This window comes from Artemia franciscana, chromosome 20, assembly GCF_032884065.1.
Source record: "Artemia franciscana chromosome 20, ASM3288406v1, whole genome shotgun sequence".
Taxonomy (NCBI): Eukaryota; Metazoa; Arthropoda; class Branchiopoda; order Anostraca; family Artemiidae; genus Artemia; species Artemia franciscana.
The window spans coordinates 14,910,297-14,934,957 of NC_088882.1; the positions used below are offsets into that span (position 1 = coordinate 14,910,297).

Below are 24,661 nucleotides of genomic sequence, written 5' to 3' on the forward strand. Positions count from 1 at the left end.
GGAGAATTTTCTGGGTGGAAGAATGTGTCAACGACGCCGATAATTGACTAAATTGACAAGTTTGTTTTAAAAAAGGAAGAGCAAAAAATTCAATGAGGGTGCCTGAAAGAATCTGAAGGGTCTGGGATCCCCTTTGGGCCCCCTGGATTCGCCCCTGTGATAATCTGATTGATAAAAGTATCCTGTACGTAATCTTATAAGAATATCATTGATTCTGTGTTGTCTTTAATTTTTCTTTTTCCTATTTCTAGGGCCATGTTTGGGACCATCAGGGGGGTTGAGCTGCACTGCCAGGAAAGTGTCCATAATATCAGGTTAGTAACATAAAGTAAGAAATCTTATGGTAGCGCTTTTATTTATTTAGCTTGCATTCTTCAGAAGTGGCGAACCTCTATATAATTATCTATTTATTACTCGCAGACCCCACCAGGCAAAAAACTATTTTATTTCATTAAAAATAATAATTTCCTTTTCAATCAAATAGGTGAAAAAAAAATCAAGAAGAGTTCATAGACGACGAATAATTAGAAATCTGGCATTAAATCAATTAAAACTTATTCTTGGCACAAATGCGGCCTCTCCTTAAAGCTTCTCTAGCGTAGTTTCGCAGTGATCTCTGTTGGATTAGGATCAAATAGACAATCCAGTAAGTTTTTTTCCCTTTTTTCTTTAAGGGGAATAAATAGGCAATCGAAACAGATTATACCAAAATAACATTTTGATACTAGTGTTTTGGCTTACCAAAACCAAAAAGAAACACTACAAAATTCTGAAAACTACTTTAAAAAACATTTACCATTCTTAAAAGCACTTACTTTATTTATCTTCTCCCCCCTCCTAATGGTCAAATATATAGCCCAAGGTATATATTCGTATACGGAAAATTCATGGAGAATACATGATTTTGGCTATATATTTGGCCATTAGAGGTTGGGGTGGAGGGAATAATATATATTGAAATATACTGAGATAATAGAAGGTTACTGTTTGTTAAATAAAATTTCGTAATCAATAGAGAATAAAAAACTGAAGCATAAATATTGGCTAAAGGTCTAGATTAGGGACCATTGTAAAGGAAACATGTTGAGAAAACAATTCTTTCTTCACTATATGCAGGACAATTGTAGCTAATACATTTTAACTGCAGCTCCACTTAACCCCCCTTCCTTAAGTGCAAATATATGGCCCAAATTATATATTTCTAATACATTCCGTCACCCATCACAAATGTTTTTCTCGGTTTTTTTTCCGTCACAATTGATTAAATTTGCGGATACAAGGGCTGAAAAAAGAGAGACGCGTTGGCAGAATGCACGGGAAATATATGATTTCAGCTATATATTTGCACTAATATATATATATATATATATATATATATATATATATATATATATATATATATATATATATATATATATATATATAAATAAGTTGTCTGTGTGTGTGTGGGTCTGTCTGTCGGGTGACGTCATGTTTGTGTGTCGACTGACGTCATGTTTTCAACTGACGAAATTACAGACCGGGACATCGGGACACAAATGACGACCGGGACACCGGCACATAGGGAATATAAATGACGACACTCAAAGAGGAAGTGACCGGGACAAAAGGAATTTTCGATTAGCAATCACCATCAACAAAGCACCGGGACACAAATGACGACCGGGACACAGGGAGTATAAATGACGACCAGGACATAAGTAAAAAAAAAAACTAAAAACACTAAAAAAAAGGTAAAAACTACAAAAAAACTAAAAAGAAAAAAAAACTAAAAACTAGTAAAAAACTAAAAAAGCTAAAAAACTAAAAAAACTAAAAACGAAAAAAAATAAAAAGGAAAAAAAAGAAAAATAAAGGAGAAAAACAAAACTAAAAAAACGAATGTATATACAGACCGGGACACCGGGATACAAATGACGACCGGGACACAGGGAATATACATGACGACCGGGACACAGGGACACAACTACAACGGGGACGCCGGGAGGCACAGGGGGATATAAATGACGACCGGGACACCGGGACACAAGGAATATAAATGACGCCCGGGACACTCAAAGAGAAATCACAGACTGGGACACCGGGACACAAATGACGACCGGGACACAGGGAATATAAATGACGACCGGGACACAGGGACACAACTACAAAGGGGACGCCGGGGGGCACAGGGGGATATATAAATGACGACGGCGACACAGGGAATGGTCGATTAGCAATCACCATCAATAAAGCTCAAGGGCAATCATTAGAATCATGAGGTATAGATCTGAATACGGATTGTTTTCCCATTGACCATTATATGTTGCATGTTCAAGAGTCGGTAAACCTGACAATCTATTTATATGCACAGACAATGGGACAGCAAAGAATGTTGTATATTCGCAAGTTTTACGTAGTTAAAAACATATATATATATATATATATATATATATATATATATATATATATATATATATATATATATATATATATATATATATATCTATATTCACAGGTGGGACATAGAAACACAACTACAATGGCGCGTAACTAATATGGCGCGTAACGACTTACGCGCGCGGGGGGCTTGGGAGTGGGGGCGCGAAGGCTATATAAAAATAAGTTGTCTGTGTGTGTGTGTGTCGAGTGACGCCATGTTTGTGTGTCGACTGACGTCATGTTTGTTGACTGACGTCATTATAAGGATTGAGCTGTATGTGTCATGAAGTTGTTTGTCGACTGACGTCATGTTTGTCAACTGATGAAATTACATACCAAGACACAAATGACGACCGGGACACAGGGAATATAAATGACGACCGGGAACCTCAAAGAGAAATTACAGACTGGGACACCCGGACACAAATCATGACCGGGACACAGGGAATATAAATGACGACCGGAACACAAGGACACAACTACAACGGGGACGCCGGGGGCACAGGCGGGATATATAAATGACGACCGGGACACAGGGATTGCTCGAATAGAAATGACCGGGACATTGGGACACAAATGACGACCAGCACACCGGGACACAGGGAATATAAATGACGACCGGGACACTCAAAGGGAAATTACAAACTGGGACACCGGGGCACAAATGACGACCGGGACACAGGGAATATAAATGACGACCAGGACACAGGGAAACATCATTAGAATAATGAGGTGTAGATCTGAATATGGATTGTTTTTCCCATGGACAATTATATGTTGCATGTTCAAGAGTCAGTAAACCTGACAATCTATTTATATGCAACATATATATATATATATATATATATATATATATATATATATATATATATATATATATATATATATATATATATATATATATATATATCACAGGTGGGACACAGGGACACAACTACAATGGCGCGTAACGACTTACGCGCGCGGGGGGGAGGGCTTGGGGGGGCGCGAAGCGCCCCACCAACTAGGTGTTGGGGTGGCGCGAAGCGCCACCCCAACAGCGATCTCAACAGCGATCTCCCCCCCCCCTAGTGTGCCAATGTATAGCCAAATTGTCAATTTCTCATATATTTTTCAGTAAACCCCTCTTTCTAAATATCATGATAAATTTTTTGATATTGCACCCCACCCAAACGTAGATCTTGAGGAAAATCTTTCAACGGGGATTAATGTGACGACAGGGCGCCAATAATTGACCTAATTGGCAAGTTTGGGTAAATGTATCACAGTTCATGTAATTGACTTACCAATAAAGTGAACATACTAGTCGATGCCTGTTTTTATTTTCTTTACGAATATAATAATCGCTTCTATTGCAAATTGAAATCTGAGCTCTTAAAAATGACCAAAATATGGTGTATAAAAAAAGCTTAAAACATTGGTTTCAAAATTTGAACATGACATTCGATGCCTTTTCTTACGTTCTTTACTAATGTAATTATCGCTTCTATAGCAAATTCAAATCTAAGCACTTTTTAAGCTCAAGCACTTTTGAGCTCTTTAGAATGACCAAAATATGGGGTATAAAAAAGGCTTAAAACATTGGTCTCAAACTTTAAAACATTGGTCTCAGACCTAATCTAGCGTGGCTTAATCTAACCTAACCTCAAAAAGTGCTTAAATTTCAATTTGCGACAGAAGCAATTATTATATTCGTTAAGAGCCCAAAAAAGGCATCGAGTGGTATGTTCACTTTATTGGTAAGTCAATTATATGAACTGTGAAACATTTACCCCCCCCCCTCCGAACTGCTAAATGCGCCCCTGATCCCACACCACCCATTTGTTGGTCTTGACATATAACGCTCATTAATATGCTTCCCTCTTAAGTCTCATGTTGTTAATTGCTAAAGCGGGTTTCTACATTTTAAACCCGATTAAATCATTTTTCGCATGTGATTGTCGCATCATTGATACAAATAATGTTTGAAATGATTTTAAATAATGTTTGAAAGGATTTTAAAATGAGGATAACATCTGGCAATAAGAGGATAAGGTGGATAACATCGAGGCTTGTCCATAGATCATATGGGGGGGGGGGGCATTGTCAGAAGTGACTATGATATTTGGTATCCGGGGGACTTTGCTGATTCCGGTGGACTTTGCATTCCCATTAATCTTTTACATAATTTTCTTAGAAATGCCGAGAGGAATTTTGGCATCCGGTAATGCCACAAATAGTTCCGCTGCATTTAGAAAAATATTTATTTCTTTTTTTATTTCATAAAATATGAATATTTACGATTTCATAAAATATTCTAATCACCAATGGGGTATCTACTGCTTGATGAACTGTGGAAAATTCTCAATAAAACACATCGAATCCATTAAACGTCAGGAGTGGGTAAGGGGGTAACAGCTCTTTATGTCCAGGGTAATGTTGTTCATTAAATTTTTTAAGTTCATCCTTTATTTATATCTGAAAGAGACTAATACATTCGGGCTATTTCTTTGTACATTTTTTTAGTAGCTCCTATAATATGGTTTTTTATTTTCGCTAAAAATGAGGGTAGCCTCATTTTTGGGAGAAACCCTCTATTTTCAATGCTTGATTCTCATTTTTAGTTTACTGGATAAGAGAGTCAGGTTTTTTTTAATTATTATTATTGAGTGTTTTTATGCTGGGAAATATAGCAGGAAGTTCCACGTACTGATAACTTATGTAAAACGAAAGTTCAAGCTTACGCTTCAAGAAAAGGGTATCGGGATTGAGCCCCCCCCCCCAAAATTTGTATCCAACTCGTAAAAGCGTAACAAAATGCTTTAAAAAAAATTCGATGTCTTTTTATTGTCAATCTCCCCCCCCCGAAACCCCAGCAAAAAATCCTGTATACACCCTTGGTCAATAACTCTTTTGTTTAGTTATGAATATAGACATCATAAGGACATCCCCAAAACTACGGATTAAAAAAAGAAAAAAAAAAAAACTCACTGGGGCTTCCACAGTGAGATTCGGAGCGGCATCCTTTTAAAACGAAGCTTTGGTAGATAAGAGCATGACCGATTTGGCTGCATGAACTAGTTTTAAGCAGGGAAAATTATTGTAATAAAATCAATAGATTTTTAAGATAGGTGTCTTCCGATGCTATTCAGTGGTGAATCCAAGATTTTCATATGAAGGGAAAAGGGGGTGTTTGCCTGCATTTCGTTTTGTGTTTGACATATCCGTCTTCATATGTAAATACAATCTGATCACACCTAGCGGTAGTAAAAAGGAGATGCAAAACTGGGGTCTCTGCTGAGGTTCAAGTTCAGATATCTCTGGTTTTCACCAAGATTTACACAAATCTACTTATCCAAAATAGAATAATATAAATAATAACCATCAAACTCTTTGAACTGCAGATTCGCTGGTTTCGAAACCCTTTTTTTACTAAAATTCAAAATAGGTCATTAAAATTAGCAAAATATTCATGCAACCCTGAAGAATATCAGGGTAAAAAAAGTGCTACAATAAGAATAAAACTTTTTTTGGTACTTGTTAATTAACCGAAATACACAAAACAGTACAATTAGGTTAGATCTCAGAAAACCGGTTTCATAGTAACAAAGACAACTTGTGTAATTTGGTCTATATAATTGCACATTAGAGGGTAAGGGTGGTATTTTTGGTTATGTTAGGCTAGGGGTGCTGTCCAAATACTTTATCCCCTCCTAATGGGCAAATGTGTAGCCCAAATCACATTATTTTATAAACCAGAGGTTATATGAAGGTTGTATTTCTTTGGAATGAACCTAACTTCACTTCGTGGGAGTGTTGCGTTTAATTAATTAGTACCATTTTTTATTACAGGCTTCATGGCTCTACCACAAGTAAGGACATGCCGCTTGTCCTGGTAATAGCTTACTTTTTAGTTTTGAGGTATTTCTTCCTCCGTCTCTCGAATGCCTCGAGAGAGGGATTTTCTGGAATTGCCTCTTCTGGGAGGGCATTGTACGAGCCGACAATTTCGCGCTTCCGAAAGTAAGAGTTGATTTTTTATTTTTCACGCATTGAAACTCACGAGCCATACATCCACCGATACCTCATTTTGTCCAAGTCAGCCTGAAGCTCCTTGTGGTGTTTCCTGGAATCTTTGTCATTTACAATGGACATCTTTATCTTCGTGTCATCAGCAAGTCGTATCAGTCTTGATGTCTTTTCACAAGACTATCACTTAGGTCGCTTATGAAAACTAGGAAAAAAGTCGACTCAAGGATACTTCCTTGGGGTACTGCTGACGGCACTGTCTTTGAGGACGACCCACTATGGACGTTGACGAAAGACATCAGAAAGTACCTCAAATGGCCAACTATTATTCTATACACTTTCCTTCAATAAAGAAGGCCTCATGCCAAACACGATCAAAGGCTTTTGTGATGCCAGAGAAGAGAAGACGAATAACAAGCCCCTTAGAGAGGAACTTAACCCATTCATTTACTACGCAATTACACAGTCTAGAAAGTAAAACAGTTCAAAATAAGGATAATACCTTTTTATTGACAGTGAATAGATATAAAATTATTTAACTGGATATTTCGAACACATATAACACTGTATATGTGTTCGAAATATCCAGTTAAATAATTCTATATCTATTGACTGTCAATAAAAAGGTATTATCCCTATTTTGAACTGTTTTACTTTCGTCATGGAAAGGCAGTGTGGTCTTCGAAGTTATATAAACAGTCTAGTGTGGGTTGTTTTCTACGAAAACTGTATTGTATCAACCAATAACCGGAGCAACTCGAGACACTGTCCATACTTATAGAAATGCTTGTTAGCATACTCTCATTAATTTCTCGTACCCAGAGCAGGAAACTGATTGGGCGAGCGATAAGATCCTGTACCAGTAGTAGTCCTTGTAGTGGTCCTTGTTTCTCTCTAAAGGACTTGTTATTCGTCTTGTCGCCTTTGACATCACATATCACCACCTGTGTTTTTCTTTTGTCACAAGGACTATACGATGCTGCAGTCCTATCACAAGGACATGACTACAAACCATTTTAAAGCAAATAGACCAATGGACCAGTAAATTCAGGGGCACATCTTTCAAGAATGATAGTGGATATTCTGTCATGTCTGGAAGCTTTGGTGATATCCAGTTCACTGGGTAGGGTTGTCACCAACTTAAGAAAAAAATAAATGTCAAGCCTAAGAAAATCATGGCAAACACAATGTCAAAGGGAACGAAATTATGCTACTTGCAACGTTTTGCGTCGCTTGCTGTGCTACCATTTAGCGAATAGATCCTTGTGGACTAAAAACAACCGGGTTACCAAATCAGATCCAAATAGCAATTATCTCTTACTAGCCATTTTTTGGGGGAAGCACGTTTATTAAACGTCCGGTTACTACGGACTGTTTTACCTTTTGGGGCCCCATAAAGGCTCAAAATGGAATTTCCCCCGGGAAAGGTTTTGAACAATGAAACATCATAAGAAGAGGCATCAAGTAATGTATTCACTTTCCTCCTAGCTAGATTATGCTGAAAACTACAAATTTTGAATTATATTGAAGAATTTACGCCAATTATGACAGAGTAATGAGGCCCTTGCGTAAATGTGTGCTGAAAGCTTTTTCTTAATTTATCTTCCAATTTCTCAGTGTCTCTGCTGCAAAGACCCCAGATGACAACATTTAACTAGTATGGATCTCCTATACAGAAGATTTTCAATATACTTAGCTGGGGAAATAGCAGGGATAAGTTTCTTGTATTATTTTTAGGCACAGCAGAAAAATATCACACAATGAGCTGAAATTTTTGAGTTTTGAATTCTTCGATTTTCTTCAGTGCGCTGGCAAAACCATTTGTAATTCCATGTGAACTTATTTCGGCCCCCATAAGAATAGTTTTGTTATTTCAGAGTGGCGGCAACTTTATCCAGTATGAAAAAGATAAACTTTGTGATTCTTGGCAAAATCCCTGATTTTGTCTATGTTTTTTAAAGTTAACCCATCGCACTTCCAACATTAGAATAGCCGTATAAAGTAGTTAAAGTAGAATAATGTAGAATATTGCTAAAAGTAGAATATCCATGGCTCAGGGTGTTTTTTCATAGTTAGAAAAGTTTGGAACTATAGGAAGATAAGTCTGCAAACCAAGGTTAGAATATTGGAAGGTACATTGATGACAATGGTCAAATAGGGCTTTGAAGCATGGGCGCTCCGAAAAGTGGATGAATATTTACTAGATATTTTCCAGAGAAATTGCCTACGGATTGTTCTGGATACGCGGCTGACTGACCGTATTTATAACAGTTGGCTGTACGGAAATGTGGTCCAATCCCGCTTTCTAGGGCTATGGTAAAAGAAAGTTTTAGATAGCTAGGGCATGTTCTCCTGATGAAGGGTGACAGATAGCCGAAGATTGTCCTTCTAGGTCAACCGTCCAACCGGAAAGTAGGTCGTCCTCGTCTGGGGTGAGAGGATGTCATAAAGAAAGATTTAAAGAAACTAGGAGTTTCCTGGGAGAGTGTTCTAAAAATCTTTCCACAAGTTGTGGATACGCTGGTGATTTTCTCATCTGTTTGTTGTGGAGAGGGAGGAGGGGAGAGTCCAGTGTCATTAAGTTGAAAGGTGTTTATAAACGATTTTCCTAGAGCATCCGCGTTTTCTTGAACAGAATACATCATTGCCCCTCTGACATCAACTGATGGAATTAAGGTGGGTTTAGATCAGAGTAAGGTTTCTTGGCGATTCTCCTGCACAGCTCCGGAGGGACACTTTTAAGTTATCTTCATAGTTGTGTTTCTAGTTGGCTCTAGAAGGACATGTTGGTCTAACAGCCTCGTTACTGAGTTCTAATAGAATCTCGATCATTATCTGATGTGTCAAGCGGCAATTCTCGGGAGTATTTTTCTAGGTCCTAGTTGTCTTTCTACCATCGGCGTTAAGGCCTAGCCGAAGTCCAAACATTTTACTCCCTAGTCAACTCTTTTTCTTAGGCGGCAACACGGTCAAATACAATGGTATTAGTTTTCTTCGTTGCTTAAACTAAACAAACGTAAGAAGGTTGAACTTAAAGGGTTTTTCACTCAAAATTACGATTAGCCACAGGCTGTCCTTAACAATTCTTCTTGTAATTATCTATACAATATAATTTTTTGTATATATTTATTAACCGGCAGTTTGATGTCTACACGCTACTTCTTCTCTAGACTCTGTTTAAACAGGTCACAACTAACTAATACTTGACTGAATCGCTCCTGAAAAATCTGAGTGGTTAGTCCCTTGGTCTAATTTATGCATTCTCACGCGCTCCGATTACAGCTGCATCTAGTCTTTTGAGGGGAGTTTTTGACTTTTGAACACGAATATGTAAAGTATTTGAAAGGACTGTAGCCAGCAAGTGAATAGAATATTTTTTGCTCTAGTTTTGATACCCCACAACAACAGTGTCAAGTGTAGTAATCAAGAATGTAAACCCGAAACAGGTTTAATAATTATTCAGGAATTATAAAAAAAAACAGTTGTCGGCTTTAAGATTTGACTAGATCAGCACCAGATTTTTTTATTCTGTTGAAATAAAAACCGCCGAAATCACTAATTCAGGAACGTCAAGCAAACTCCAAATGTTTAACATGGGAGGCATAAGAAGATCCTTCGAGAGTCCGTCCTGGCTTAAACCACGGCTTGTCTCAAGATAGACTTAAGACAAATCGGTCAACAGCCTATGTATCGCCTTTTCATAGAGTGACGATGCTTTCGTCGGGTCTTATTTCGTGTTTGCCGATACCCAGTTTTTCTGTACATCCCAGCCCAGCCTGCGTAGTGGTGTGGTACATACAGTTAAAGGATATACCAGTAGTGGCTTCTTTTTCCAAACATGACACACTTTTCATACCACCCGTATAGACCCTAAGCATATGCGTCAGGACCTTAGTTCAGTTTCCATAAGCACATCGTGATGTGTACATCGAAAATAATTGTCATTACGCGTGCGCGAAGGCGGGGTAGAAATCTTGTGTGGTTTTAGATCTGTCATATATTATAAAGTATATCTTTTGTCACTACTGTTTATTATCTTTACTGTGGTGGTACAGCAAAGGTTAATAGGTGTACTCAGATTCCAAATTACATCGTTGTTGGCAAAGGTGTCTCTAATGTGAAGGTTGATTATTTTATTTTAAAAATTCGTATGAATTAAATTGAAGCCCCACAAAATTAAACTCCCTTTTCCCTCTAAAAGTCCACCTCCCCCGAGACCAACTTTATGACTTTTTTTTAGTTTCATCACATCTTTCTCCTCCCATTTCTCTTTTTTTTGGACGGTGAAGAAGGTTTGGTTAAAATGATCGCTAGCCAAAATGTTCCTACTTATCTGGTTTTTTTTTTCCTGCTTTTTTTTTTCTCGGCAGCTTTTTCATAAGTGATTTTTATATAATTCAACATGTATTGATTTGTTCGGCGTTAGGACTTCTATTGCTAGTAAAACTACCGAAGTCTCATAACAGTGAAGGGTACTTGAAATGTAGCCGTATTAATGACGTCAACTCGGCAATTCATGCTCACCTGGTATGAATACTGGTACGAATAAATAGATAATCCATATATTTGACGTTTAGGTAAAATCATTCGAGCTAAATAAATGAAAATTGCTGAATGGACCCCACTATTTCTAGTGCAGTGGGCACTCGGGTGCCCACTCGGGGGTTGATCTAGAGCAAACTAGTGGGGTGGGGACAATGTGACAGGGGTGCCGAGAAGCAAAATCTTGGGGGGAGGGGGCAGTGTTACAAAGGCACCAATAATTAACCAAATTGACAAATTTATTTTAAACAGAGAGTGAAAACAGAAAAAAACAAGTAATTTGGGCGCCATGGGGGGAGGACGGAGTCCCTCCAGTCTCCTGTATCTGCCAGTGACTGGGGGGCAAACGTGGAAGTTGTTTTACCAGTAAAGTTTTTTTTTTTATTAACCACTTTTCAGGGTAATTCGAATACCTGGTGCCTATGAAGCAGCGAAACTCCGATTTTTAAGGAAACCGATTCGAAACTCGACTCGCCCAAAAGGCGTGACTTTTTGGCTGTGATTTAGAATAATACAAGATGGCAGATCAATCAACTAGTGGCAAGACTGGTCCTACTCGAGACAAGAGTTTCATTAAGGATAGCGGAAACACACATCAGGTAATTATGCTTGCCTATTGTATTATTTGACCTTAAAAGACAAAAATTAATTAACCGTAGTTGGTTCCTGGAGATTCAACGTAAATTAACCCCCCCCCCACCATAGGTTTTTACCACCACTCCTCTCCTGCAAGTGTTTTAATTCCCGTCCCTAAAGGTTATACTCCCCCTGCAAGCTTTTTTTATGTTATTTTTCTTCACTCCTAAAGTTTTAAAATTTCAGCATAAGATAACAATTGTACTGTCATTCGATGGCTTAGGTTTACAATTTTTATATGCTTTAAAATAGCCATTGGCTCAGATTTATATGCTAGTTTTCTGGAAGTAGTCTAAGCAATAGTCTCAGGAAAATCATAATTCCGGCTTAGTTCATGGGTAGATCTGTAAATAGTGAACCCAATGATGCAAGTTTCTTGTTCTTTTGGTGCAAGCTCCAAAATATTTTTCACTGAGAACAGAAACCTTATAGCCTTCATCTTCAGCTTATCTGGACTTCCATATCATTTTCAAATGGTGCTCTATGTAGGCTGTTTTCATATATATAGCATCAGAGGATCCTCAGAATTTTAATTAAGTTCTGGGTACTTACATGGTATAGCGACCACACCAGAGAAGTGAAGTTATGTTATCCCTATTACCAAAAATATAATGCGACTACGACAGAGAATTATGGACAGCAGGCCGCCAAGAACGCATTACATGAAATACATAACCAACTCTATATATTCAATGTTTAATTAAAATATACCTGTCTAGTAGGCTAGTTTATCTCACTGAGACTAAGCTAATTATCTCCGAATGCAGACAGAGAAACCGGTTTCTCTGAGGATCCTCAGAATTGTAATTAAATTCTGAATATTTACGTGGTATAGCGACCACATCAAAGAAGTGAAGTTATGTTAATCTTAATACCAAAAATATGATGAAAATATAGTGCGACTGCGACAGAGAATTATGGACAGCAGGCCGCCAAGAACGCATTATATTATATACATAACCGACTCTATATATTTAATGTTTAATTAAAATATACCTGTTTAGTAGGCTAGTTTGTCTCACTAAGACTAAGCTAATTATGCAGACAGAGAAAACGTTTTATTCAGATCAAGAACTTAATTGTGGTCGCTATAACACGTAAGTACCAAATTCTGATTATACAGTAATCAAACTATATTCACAGAATTGAAGTAAAATAAAATATGTATGGTAGCACTGGCTGTTTTCGTAGCCACAGGCAATATTATATATATATATATATATATATATATATATATATATATATATATATATATATATATATATATATATATATATATATATATATATGTGTGTGTGTGTGTGTGTAGTGTCAGAGGTAAAAATTTTGGTCAGCGAGGTTTTTTATAGTAAAATAATGGAATATGTATCAGTATAATAAAACTTGGAGTAGCCTCCGGGCATGGCTATTTGAGTACCCAATCCTTAGCATAAACTTAAGAAAGGAGCTACTTTCTTAAGTGCTACTAAACTTAATTTTCTAAAAAAAAGAATTAAAGGTCTACTCTTTCTTAAAAAAATACAAAAAAAACGACACTATGTTTCTCTAGATTGTGGGTGATTAGAAATTATATTAAAAAAAATAAGTTTTGAAATAGAATTAAGGAGCAACGTTAAAACTTAAAACGAACAGAAAATATTCCGGAAAATAAAAAAAAAGATCATGGCACTGTTGTTTGTAAATTAAATTTTAATCAAAAACGAACGAAGATTATTTTTTTTTTTTAAACTGAGTTTTTCCGAGGGAAGTAAAGAGCGAAGTTGAAACTCAAAACGAACAAAAATTATTACTTCACAGCCTATCTAACATATATCAATAAAACTAGTGCAAATAAATCAACTGGTGATATTTCCCTATGTTTGTAGGATTACAGAAAACTAGCGCTTTACTTAAAACACAAAAAAAATCTAGGAGCCTGGAACGGTAAACTCAAACCATTTAAAGACGGCTTTAACAGTATAAAAGTAAAGCATTTTTAGATTGTTCCTTTATTTTTGTTCTTTTAATTTGGCATCACTTCTGCACAATGAGCTCAGTTCAAGGATTGACTGTCGTTTTGTATCTGAAAAGGACATTTCATGATTCAAAGTGAAGGAATCTTATTAGTATTAAGACTACAGACTCTCTTTAAAATTTGTATCACAACTTAAAATTCTTCGTTTTATAGAGAGAAATAACTGGATTTCCAGGGTTCATATTACGGTTGACATGTTCTTCATTTCTAGTAATACTAGGTGACCAAGATGTTACCTGATAAATCAATCCATTATTTTATATGCTTTGTAATGACTTTAAGCTTATTATTTCTATGCATGAAGCTGCATATTTACTTTTGACTCCTAAATCAATATTCTTGTTTGTTCATGCTTGGCTTTTGTGTTTTCAGCAAAGCGCTAGTTTCCTGCAATCCTACAAACATAGAGAAATATCACCAGTTGATTTAATTGCACTAGCTTTATTGATATATGTTAGATAGGCTGTGAAGTAACAATTTTTGTTCGGTTTGAGTTCCAACTTCGCTCTTTACTTCCCTCGAAAAAACTTTTTTTTAAATTAATTCAGACAAAAATGATGTACCACTGTTTATCCGTTGCATAAATTGTTGCATCTGTAGAAGGAAGCATTTAGTATTCAACACTTGGTAAATAGCTTGATTTGGTCCACCAGGTCCATTTTAAATTTATTTATTTTATTTATTTTCTTTATTTCCCTCAAAAAATGAGGAGTACGCTACAATATAATATAAATAAAAAACAAATGATAACATTTACAATCAAAACCTATCAAATATTGATCAAATACTTAAAAAAAAGGATACAAAAACACTTGCTAAATAGTTCAGCCTATAAATCATGAAGAGCCAGAACTGTTACTAAAAAACGGAAATAAATTGTGGCCTAAAAAGGTTAATTTTCGCCTTATCTTCAAATGTTTTATATTTTTTCTTTATACAGACTACAGGATCCTTCACATTAAGCTTTAAAACAATCTCAGTGTTACTAAAAGAAAGGGGGAAACCAAGTAAAAATTTACAAAATTTAAAATAAGAAACTTTAATGGGCGAAAGATCAGAAGGTCTGAAATTTCGGAAGAGGAGGGACGGAAACAATACGTGAGGCAGAGCAACATACACTATACATACGACCAAGGACGTCCCGACGGTAAAGACCGCGAAAATGATTTCTTGTGAGTTGGTTATCCCATCAAAATCGTTTATTAATTCCTAAGACAAAAAAAATATGAAGAAATAGTTTAATATTGTTGTGGGTTGGGATTATTTTTAATGTTTTCAGTCATGACATCCCAGCGTAGCCGATTCTCACAATGCTGCCATTTATTCATGAAATATATTCTTATTCTTGTATTAGCTGAGATATTTCAAAATTTCCTGAAGTACTCGAACATATGTTTGGTTCAGTTTCCGGACACTAGATCATATTGATTGAACCCTATTTTTATTTAATTTATTTTGCCAAAAAGTTTTTTAATAGCTTTTGCAAAGTTGTTCTCCAGGCAAGGCTGTATGCAGTGGCAGGGGCGGATCTAGAGCAAAGTCTTGGGGGAGAACCAATGTGACAAGGGTTTAAATAAGCTAAATCTTGGGGGGGATCGATGTGACAAAGGTGACAATAACTGACCGAACTGACAAATTTACTGTAAAGGAAAGAGTTGAAAACAAACAAAAGCAGGGTTAGGGAGTGTCAGAAAAGAAATTGGGGGTCTGGTGTCCTCTCGGTTCCCCTGGATTTGCCAGTGTTCATGGGGTTAGGGGGTTTGAAACCCCTGAAATGTTCGTCCGATTCGTAACAACGTTATAAAAATGATTATAAACAAACTTTTAATGCGTTTTTGAATTATTTTTACTCCCCCCCCCCGCGAAAAATCCTTTTATAACCCTCCCCGCCAAAAAAAAATCCAGAATATGGCCCTGTCTCCAGGTATTTGATGGTCCTACACAAGTAGGTGCTAGTTTAGGATTCCTCCTCCTCAGTAGGAAACACTATAAAATCATATAAACAACTTTAGCAAATTCTAAAATCCTCACTTGTATCGTTCCTTAAGGCTTTTCACCTTACTTTACTTCCTCCTATATGATGTTTAAACATCACGCGTTTTACCGTTTTCTAAATTTCGTCGACATTGCTTCTTTGCCCTTAAATCTATTTGAAGAAAATTGTGACGCTTGGAAAAATGCATGGGAAGTGCATAGTGTCGGCTATATATTTACAAATTAGTAAATAAGCAAGATTCCTTATAAGTAGGAATAATTCTGCACTAGCACCATGTCCGTTGATTTACTGAAGTTATTTAATTTGAGGCCCATAACTTCGAGAAGCTGCATTACAGAATCTTTTATCCATACCTGATCTACTTTCATGCTTAACTATCGACATTTATCCTAGATGGGGATTTAGGGAAAATACTAGCGGCATGACAGTTTTTTTTCTTTTTTTTATATACCTGGTAACCAGAGTTATGTTACATAAAAAAAGAGTTAAATTCACGCTATTTTTCAGACGGGCTGAGTTATACCTTCCTGATTTAATAAAATCAATAACTCAAATCAGACATTTACTCTGGATTATATTTCACTTAGAATAGTCTTCGTAACGGGAATCACAACCCTGTGTACCGTTGGATTCAATTTAAAGCATTTCGTGGTAACGAATCAAACAGTTCGTGGTAACGAATCAAACAGTTCGTGGTAGCGCACTGTAGTAAGGAGCGACCCGGTACAATAGTAAACGAAATAGTAAAAAAACGGAATTTATATGCTAAAAGATACATAAAAAGAATGGGATTTTCATGTTGATTTTAAATATATAAGTTTCATCAAATTTAGTCTTTGTCATCAAAAGTTACGAGCCTGAGACAATTTGCCTTATTTTGGAAAATAGGGAATCACACCCCCTAAAAGTCATAGAATTTTAACAAAAATCATACCATTGCATTCAGCGTATCAGAGAACCCTAGGCCTATAGCAAAAATTTCAGGCTCCTATCTACAAAAATATGGAATTTCGTATTTTTTGCCAGAAGACAGATCGCGGGTGCGTGTTTATTTGTTTATTTGTTGTTTTTTTTCCAGGGGTCATCGTATCGACCAAGTGGTCCTAGAATGTCACAAGAGGGCTCATTCTAACGCAAATGAAAATTTCTAGCGCCCTTTTTAAGTGACCAAAAAAATTGGAGGGCACCAAGGTCCCCTCCCACACTCATTTTTCCCCAAAGTCAACGGATCGAAATTTTGAGATAAACATTTTGTTCCGCATAGTCGAAAAACATAATAACTATGTCTTGAGGATGACTTACCCCCCACAGTCCCTGGGGGAGGGGCTGCAAGTTACAAACTTCGACCAGTGTTTACGTATAATAATGGTTATTGGGAAGCGTACAGACGTTTTCAGGGGGATTTTTTGGTTTGGGGGTGGGGGTTATGGGGGAGGATATTTCCTTGGAGGAATATGTCATGGGGGAAAAGAAATTTAATGAAAAGGGCGCGGGATTTTCTATCATTACTATAAAAAAAAATAAAAAACAAACATGAAAAAGTTTTTTTAATTGAAAGTAAGGAGTAGCATTAAAACTTCAAACGAACAGAGATTACTACGCATATGAGGGGTTCTGAAAATACTTTAGCATAAAGAGCGAGGTTTATTCCTAAATACCTCGCTCTTTATGCTAAAGTATTTTTAGTAATTTAAACTATTTATTCTACGGTCTTTCTGATTCAGGGGTTATTCTTAAAGAATTGGATACAATTTAAGATTTAGTGTAAAGAGCGAGGTATTAACGAGGGGACAAACCCCCTCATATACATAATAAAAATATAAGAATATAAGAGTTTGTTACGTAAGTTAATTCTTAAGTTACGTATAATTTATATTAATAAAAACGTTCGTTAAAAATTAAAATTTCTAGTTGCCTTTTTAAGTAACCGAAAAATTGGAGGGCAACTAGGCCTCCTTCCCCACCCCTTATTTCTCAAAATTGTCTGATCAAAACTAAGAGAAAGCCATTTAGCCAAAAAAAGAATTAATATACAAATTTCATTTTAATAATTTATGGGAGAGCCAAAATCAAACATGCATTAATTCAAAAACGTTCAGAAATTAAATAAAAAAAATAGTTTTTTTTAACTGAAAGCAAGGAGCGACATTAAAACTTAAAACGAACAGAAATTACTCCGTATATGAAATGGGTTGTCCCCTCCGCAATCCCTCGCTCTTTACGCTGAAGTTCGACTCTTTGCCACAATTCTACTTTTTAAAACAATTAAAAACTTTAGCGTAAAGAGCGAGGGATACGGAGGGGAAAACCTATTTCATGGGGTTAAAAAATAACTAGTTTTTTTATTTAATTTTAAGTAAGGAACGATCCGGCTCAATATTAACCAAAACTGTAGAAAACTGAATTTTAATACCAATAGATATATCAAAGGAATTGGATTTTTATGCTGATTCCAAATATACATGTATAGTCATACCCATCAAAGGTTACGAGCCGGAGAAAATTTGCCTTATTTTCAAAAAAAGGGAAACATCCCTTAAAAGTCATAAAATCTTTATGAAAAACACATCATCAGATCCATGTTAGCAGAAAACCCTACTATAGAGATTTCAAGCTCCTATTTGCAAAAATGTGGAACTTCGTCTTTCACGGACGCGTGTTTTTTTTTTCAGGGAAATCGTATCGACCCAGTGGTCCTAGAATATCGGGATCGGGCTAATTCAGACGGAAATTAGAATATCTAATGCCCCTTATAAATAACCAAAGAGATTGGAGGGCAGCTGGGCCCCCTCCCACGCCCATTTTCCACCAAAAAATCTGATCAATATCTTGAGATATCCATTTTGTTCATTATAGTTGAAAGATCAAATAATTATGTCTTTAGGTGTAAAATGACCCCCCACTGTCTGTGGGGAGAGGCATGTAGTCTATGAAATTCGCCCATTGTTTACATATAGAATTGGTTATTGGGAAGTATACAGCCATTTTTTTTAAAGGGGGGTGTGTTCTTGGGGTTGATTTCTACGGGGAAAATCTTTCTTGGGGATTAAAGTCTAATTAAAGAGATTAAAGTCTTATTCAAATGAAAGAATGCTAAGGAGGATTTTTCAGGGTGAATCGTCCGCAAGCAATTTTAAAGGAAGGGGTATTCTCAGCCAAGACGGAACTTTCTGGAGGGAATCTGACGGGGGGGGGGCACTTTACGTTGGACGAAATTGCCAAGGAGGAGTTTTCTGTTAGAGGGAGGGGTATATTTCATAGAAGGTGAGCCAAATTTACCAGAAATATTTGAAAAAGGAACAGAAATCATTCCATATATGAAGGATTGACCCCTCCTAAATACCTTACTCTTTACGTTAAAGTTTGACTGTTTACTGAATTTGAAACACGGGAGCCGTTTAATTAGAATAGGAAGCTTTATATTAATGCTTACAGCTTTACCGTAAAAAGCAAGGTATTGAGGAGGGGACAATTCTTCATATCCGAAATTAGTCTGTCCCAATTAATATACAAATTTTGTTTTTATTTTTCACCTACGGTGAGCCAAATTCGACCCTGCATTAGATGAAAAACGTTAAGAAATTAAATTTAAAAAAAAACAAGTTTTTTAACTGAAAGTAAGGAGCAATATCAAAACATAAAACGAACAGATATTACTCCATATGTGAAAGGGGCTGTCCCCTCCTCAACGCTTCGCTCTTTATGCTAAAGTTTTTATTATTTTACGAAGTAGAGTTGTGACAAGGAGTCAAACTTTAGCGTAAAGAGCGAAGCGTTGAGGAGGGGACAGCCCCTTTCATATACGGAATAATTTCTGTTCGTTTTAAGTTTTAACGTCACTTCTTACTTTCAGTTTAAAAAAAACTAGTTTTTTTATTTAATAATCTTAAAAATGTTCCTAAGCTTTGCACAATCACCAATTGTGATTTGCAGTAAAAGAATAATAAAAACTCTTTTGCATGTGGTCTATGTTTTCTCACATAAATATGAAATATAAAGTTCTTTGGCAATATTTTTTCTTTCATTCCTGGCTGAACACAAAGCTTTGATGACTAAAATAACAAGGACAGTTAAAGGGAAAGCTGACTGTTTTAACTGTTTAATTGAATTGAAAACCTACGTAACTTTATAAATGCTAACATGTGAATATATATATATATATATATATATATATATATATATATATATATATATATATATATATATATATATATATATATATATGAACGTATATATAAAATGATATCCTTCATTTTGACAAATATATAATAATCAAGGGGTCAAGAATCCAATTTTATTGCTTAATTAGTCCTATATCCCATTTAGATCTTGGAACTGATCTATCGGAGATTCTAATACTAAGACCGTGCAAAAAGAAATTAAGTTCATAGTTTAATCCCCAGGATTATTTTTTTTAATATTCAATAGATTTTTTCTGAGGTTTATTCGTCATCCATTTTTTTTTTTTTTTTTCAGTTACTATAACTGATAAGACTCATTCTACTAACAACTTGTTTAATGTTCGGTAGCTTGAGTTCAATTTTGTTTTCTAAATTTTAATTATTTTGATTTTTGTCTTGTCTATGTGGATTAACGAAGCTTTTTGTCAGCAAAAGTCCTTGCGTCAGCCCGGCGGCAGCTGGGATTGATTCCTGGGCTCTGTAATGACCATCAGAGATAAATCCTCTGTACCATCACAGACACTTCTGATTTATCTCTGTTACAATCAACTCACTTTTTAATTCTATGCTGAAATTTGGTGTAAACATTCCCATTGTTCATGCAGGGTTGGATCAGGAGTGTACGTAGGGGAGGGGTGACCTTGACATGCTCCGACTGACGATTCCCAAATATTTTTCTCCACTTTTTGAAAAATTCGCCTGCTTTTACGAGTTTTGGTGCCCCCCCCCCCCCGAATCAAAGCTCTCCTGAAATATACCTGGACTGGACATTAGAATATATGAAACACATTAGGAGGTTCCATCGGAGGGGTTAGGGTAAGACACCAGAAATAGGAGAACTACACGGGAAATTTACGAGCTTGTATGAAAGTCGGGAAAATCTGGGGGTGGCCTTTCTCCTATGGTGCTTGCCTAGTTGGATGGTCTGTGCATTGGGCCTTCCCCTTGATACTGTATAATCTAAATTCATTTTTAGATTCAGCTGAATATTAAGAAAGAAAGTGGAACTAAGAATATTCCTAGCCAAAAGGCCACAAAAGCTGCCAGAAAAGAATCTCAGCTGAAGGTCTCTGTCCCCTCAACATCTGAAAATCGTTCCAAAAGTCTTTCTACAAAAGGAAATGACTTACCAAGTAAAAAATTTAAAAACAATGGATATGAAGGAGAAAATATAACCTCATTTCGACTGACGATACCGATTTCCAATTCTTCAAAAATGAAGTCTCCAATCAAAATTGCAAGGGCTAAGGATCAAATGAAAGACATTAAAGGAAAAAATCCAATGACTTCCAGTTCAGAAGTATCAAAGCATCGAAGTAAACTTGACAATCAAGGAGGGAAATCAAATACTCCTGATCATACTCCCCCTGTCCCAGTTTTTGCAAGACAACGGTCTTTTGCCGATGTGGTTAAAACGAGTCCTCATCAAAATACTGATACTGTTCTAGCAAAACTAACTATACCGACCGGGAAAGCCACGCTAAGTGGTGAGACAGAAGAGAATGGTCAAGTTAACACTACTTCCCTAACATATCCCGAAGGAAAAATGAAAAATGAGATGGAAGATGGTTTAGCTGCAGATATAGCTGTCCCTCAACCATCATCCGACTTTCTACCTGTTACCAGGAATAATTTGGATTTGAAAAAGGAAGAACAAAAAACGGCGGAAGACATCTTGAAAAATGACCAGAAACCCATTTTTAGGCAAAGATCATTTGCAGAAGTGGTACGGTTACCGCCTCAAACTGAAAAAATTGCAAGCATACTGAAAACACAAAATACGGCCCTCGTAAGTAAATCGTCGCAATATGAGAAACCTATTCTTCAGAAAGTCTCAAGAGGAAATAATTTCTTGAAAAATACTGTTTTCGGTATGAAAAATGATATGTATCAAAATAATGCATATGCAGAGGAAGAAAAGAGAGCTAATTCGCAGCTGAGAACGGATGATTTTATCAACTGTACCAAAGAACAGGATGCTACCCTGAATAAAGAGTCTGATTCAAGAATCCCACCTCAAATTCAAAATCATACTAAAAGTATGGCTAAATCATTCCCAGTGCTTAAAACTGGGGATACTAAAATTGTACTTAGGTCAAGGTCGGATATCATCAGACCACAAATTGTTGATTCAAAGTTCATAAACAAGGATTTAAAAAGAACTAACATTGTATCAACAAATGATTCAGCTGTTAGCGAAGCAAGTAAAAAATCTGCAGCAGAACTAATGAAAGAGGTTACTCAGAAAAGAAAAAATATGCTGGAGAATAAAAATAGGGTTGACGCAAAAAGTATTCTTGAAACGACTTCAAAAGAGCTGGTTAGAACTCCTGAAAGACACATTGGGGAACAATTTCTACAACAGTCGGTGAAAATGGACACAAAATTATCAAAGGTCACCAGAGCAAATTCAAATATTCATATATCAAAAAATAAGTGCAAGGCTGGAATACGCTCTAAGTCTATTCTTGGCAATAACCTAGGTGCCAACTCTTGCAACTGGCGAGCAAGACCTTGTGGTGGTGAAAGCAATGAACGATTCCCAGGAAATACCCAGAGTCCACAAAAAAACCAGAAGAAAGATGAAAAATGTTACCCAGAACATGTAGAAGCTGCAGCTTTACCGCCAAATTTAGAATCTCATGACAACACTGGAAAACAATCACGGCCCTCTTCTGTCGCCTGTGATGACGCTAAAACTATTACAGATGGATTTAATGGAACAAAGCCCTCAAAGTCTGGGGAATCTGTTGAGAAGGAAAGTGTTAACCTGACTGCAATATATAATAAAATTGCTGATGCAGAAAACAGCCTAAAAAGCAAGATTATGCAATTGAACTACCCGGAAGTGCAAAGCGATGACGAAGTAATTAACAAGATAACTGAGCAAACCTATATCAGTGACACCAAAAACATAGCCTCACATGACCTAGAAGATATCAATCGCGCTGAAGCTAAAGAAAAAACTTTGGTATTACCAGATACAACGTATAAAGCAGTTAAAAATATTCAATGGCCAAAGCCCAAAGGCAAAAAGATTTGTTCAGACGTGTTTCAAAACCTCTGCCAAAATATTAGCTGTTCTGATTCATTCATGAAAATTAGGCAATTAAGGAAAACGCCTATCCACGGATCGGATGACATAACTAAGGTAAAGAAGGCATAGAAGTGTGTTTAGTAGATTTTAAATGATATGGAGAACGACAATTATCAGTGCGCTTGTCCAAAGATGTTAATTTAGTAAACTCGTCGATTTTGTTTAACAGCTTGTTTTAGTTGAATTTTGAGTGTTAATGATATGGACTGCAGTTGAATAGTGTTTTGGGAAAGGATGAAATTCTACAAAAATTGAGTAGCCTAACAAATTGGAATAGCTGTATTCTAGCTTTTTTTTTTAATCCAATAACACAGATGGAAGAAAAGGTTAATTTATGCTTTATGTCATTGTTTTTGCATGGATAATGAATGCCAGGACGATTCTAGTTTTTTACATAATTAGTGCCTTAGCTTTAGTTAAGAGACATTCTTGTTTTTTCTAACGAAGAAAAAGGGTACTTGTGTGTTATTCAGAACACACTCAATAAGTGAAGTTAGGTTCTTTCGTGAAACAAACTACGATGCAGGTACATTCTATACAAATAGTTTAGAAACAAATTTGGGATATATATTTGCACATTAGGGGGGGGGGTAAAGCATAATTACACACGTAAGCTAATCATTGCTGTATTTAATATATGATAGGCTTTACCGCCACCCCCCCACACACACCCGTAATGTGCAAATATACTGCACAATTTTGTTTGCATAAACCAAACCAAAATACAAACTAAATACTTAAATAAAATACAGCTACAGTTTATTTTGTAACCAAAAAAAGCTAATTGTATGGTATAAAAAAGTTCTTGACCAGTTTCTTGTGTCCTGCTCGCATCATTCGCGATCGAAATTGTATAATGTTTCAAAGCATCGTAGTTTGTTTCATGAAAGAACCTAACTTCACTTATTGAGTGTGTTCTGAATAATACACAAGTACCGAAAGAAGTTAGATTTTTGGGGCCAGCTCGGTAAATTCGGACCTAAAAGTTAAACTCTTGGTAAAATTACACATCAGCAGGTTTTTGGAGTTGGGAAAAGCTACTGAAATGTATCTATGAAACTTTCAGGAATGGACCTACATCCTTGTCTAAAAGTAAAAGGAGGGTTTCAGGCTCCTGACCCCCCCCCCTTCTCTACTTGCTTGGCGTTGAGGGTTCAGTGAAAAAAGGCCAAACTTTGCCTTAAGGATTTATCTTCGAATTTGCTTCTTCTGGACTCTTGATCTGGGATTGACTCGAAGTCAAATTTGAATTTTCGTTAAAAGTTAAGCCCATGTTCATAGGGTAGCCTATATAAAGTTTTATGAGGAGGAAAGTAGTGTAAGTATGAGATTGGAAACGTCCTCCCAGACCCATACTTCTCTCTTAAACCTATTTTTGAGTTTTTTTTTCATTTAGCTATCCTGGGGGAAGTGGAGGATGATTTCAAAACATCTTTCAAGGACCTAGGATGGGTTAATAGAGGATGAGATGGCTACGGCAGGTTCTATGGATGAAGGATTATAGATTGTCCTAGTCGGCTAACCGTCTATGTTCAAACCAAAAGCGAGTCGTCTTCGAATGGGGTTGGAGGATGTCATAAGAAAAAACTTAAGGGAAATGGGAACTTCTTGAAAGGGTGTACAGAGCGAGGATTTTAATAGATTGGAATGGGAGAGGAGCGTGCGTAGTAGTGTTTTGTGCTCAGGTTGCTTTGTGGTGCAATTGTGTTGTTGTTAGTTGTGGTTTCAAGGTTCTTCCATAGATGCAAATTTCCAAGAAACTACTC

At 36.4% G+C, this 24,661-nt stretch overlaps 1 protein-coding gene across 1 annotated transcript in view; it reads left to right on the forward strand.

Annotated features, from left to right (window-relative positions):
- The first annotated feature begins 595 nt into the window (after nt 1–595).
- LOC136039788 (uncharacterized) overlaps nt 596–24,661 on the forward strand; it is a 65,141-nt gene continuing 41,075 nt past the window's right edge. Inside the window, exons 1-3 of the mRNA XM_065723663.1 lie at nt 596–646; nt 11,371–11,570; nt 20,775–22,949. Of these exons, the coding sequence (XP_065579735.1) occupies nt 11,490–11,570; nt 20,775–22,949 (2,256 nt within the window). The 5' untranslated portion in view covers nt 596–646; nt 11,371–11,489. The remainder of the gene's footprint in view (nt 647–11,370; nt 11,571–20,774; nt 22,950–24,661) is intronic.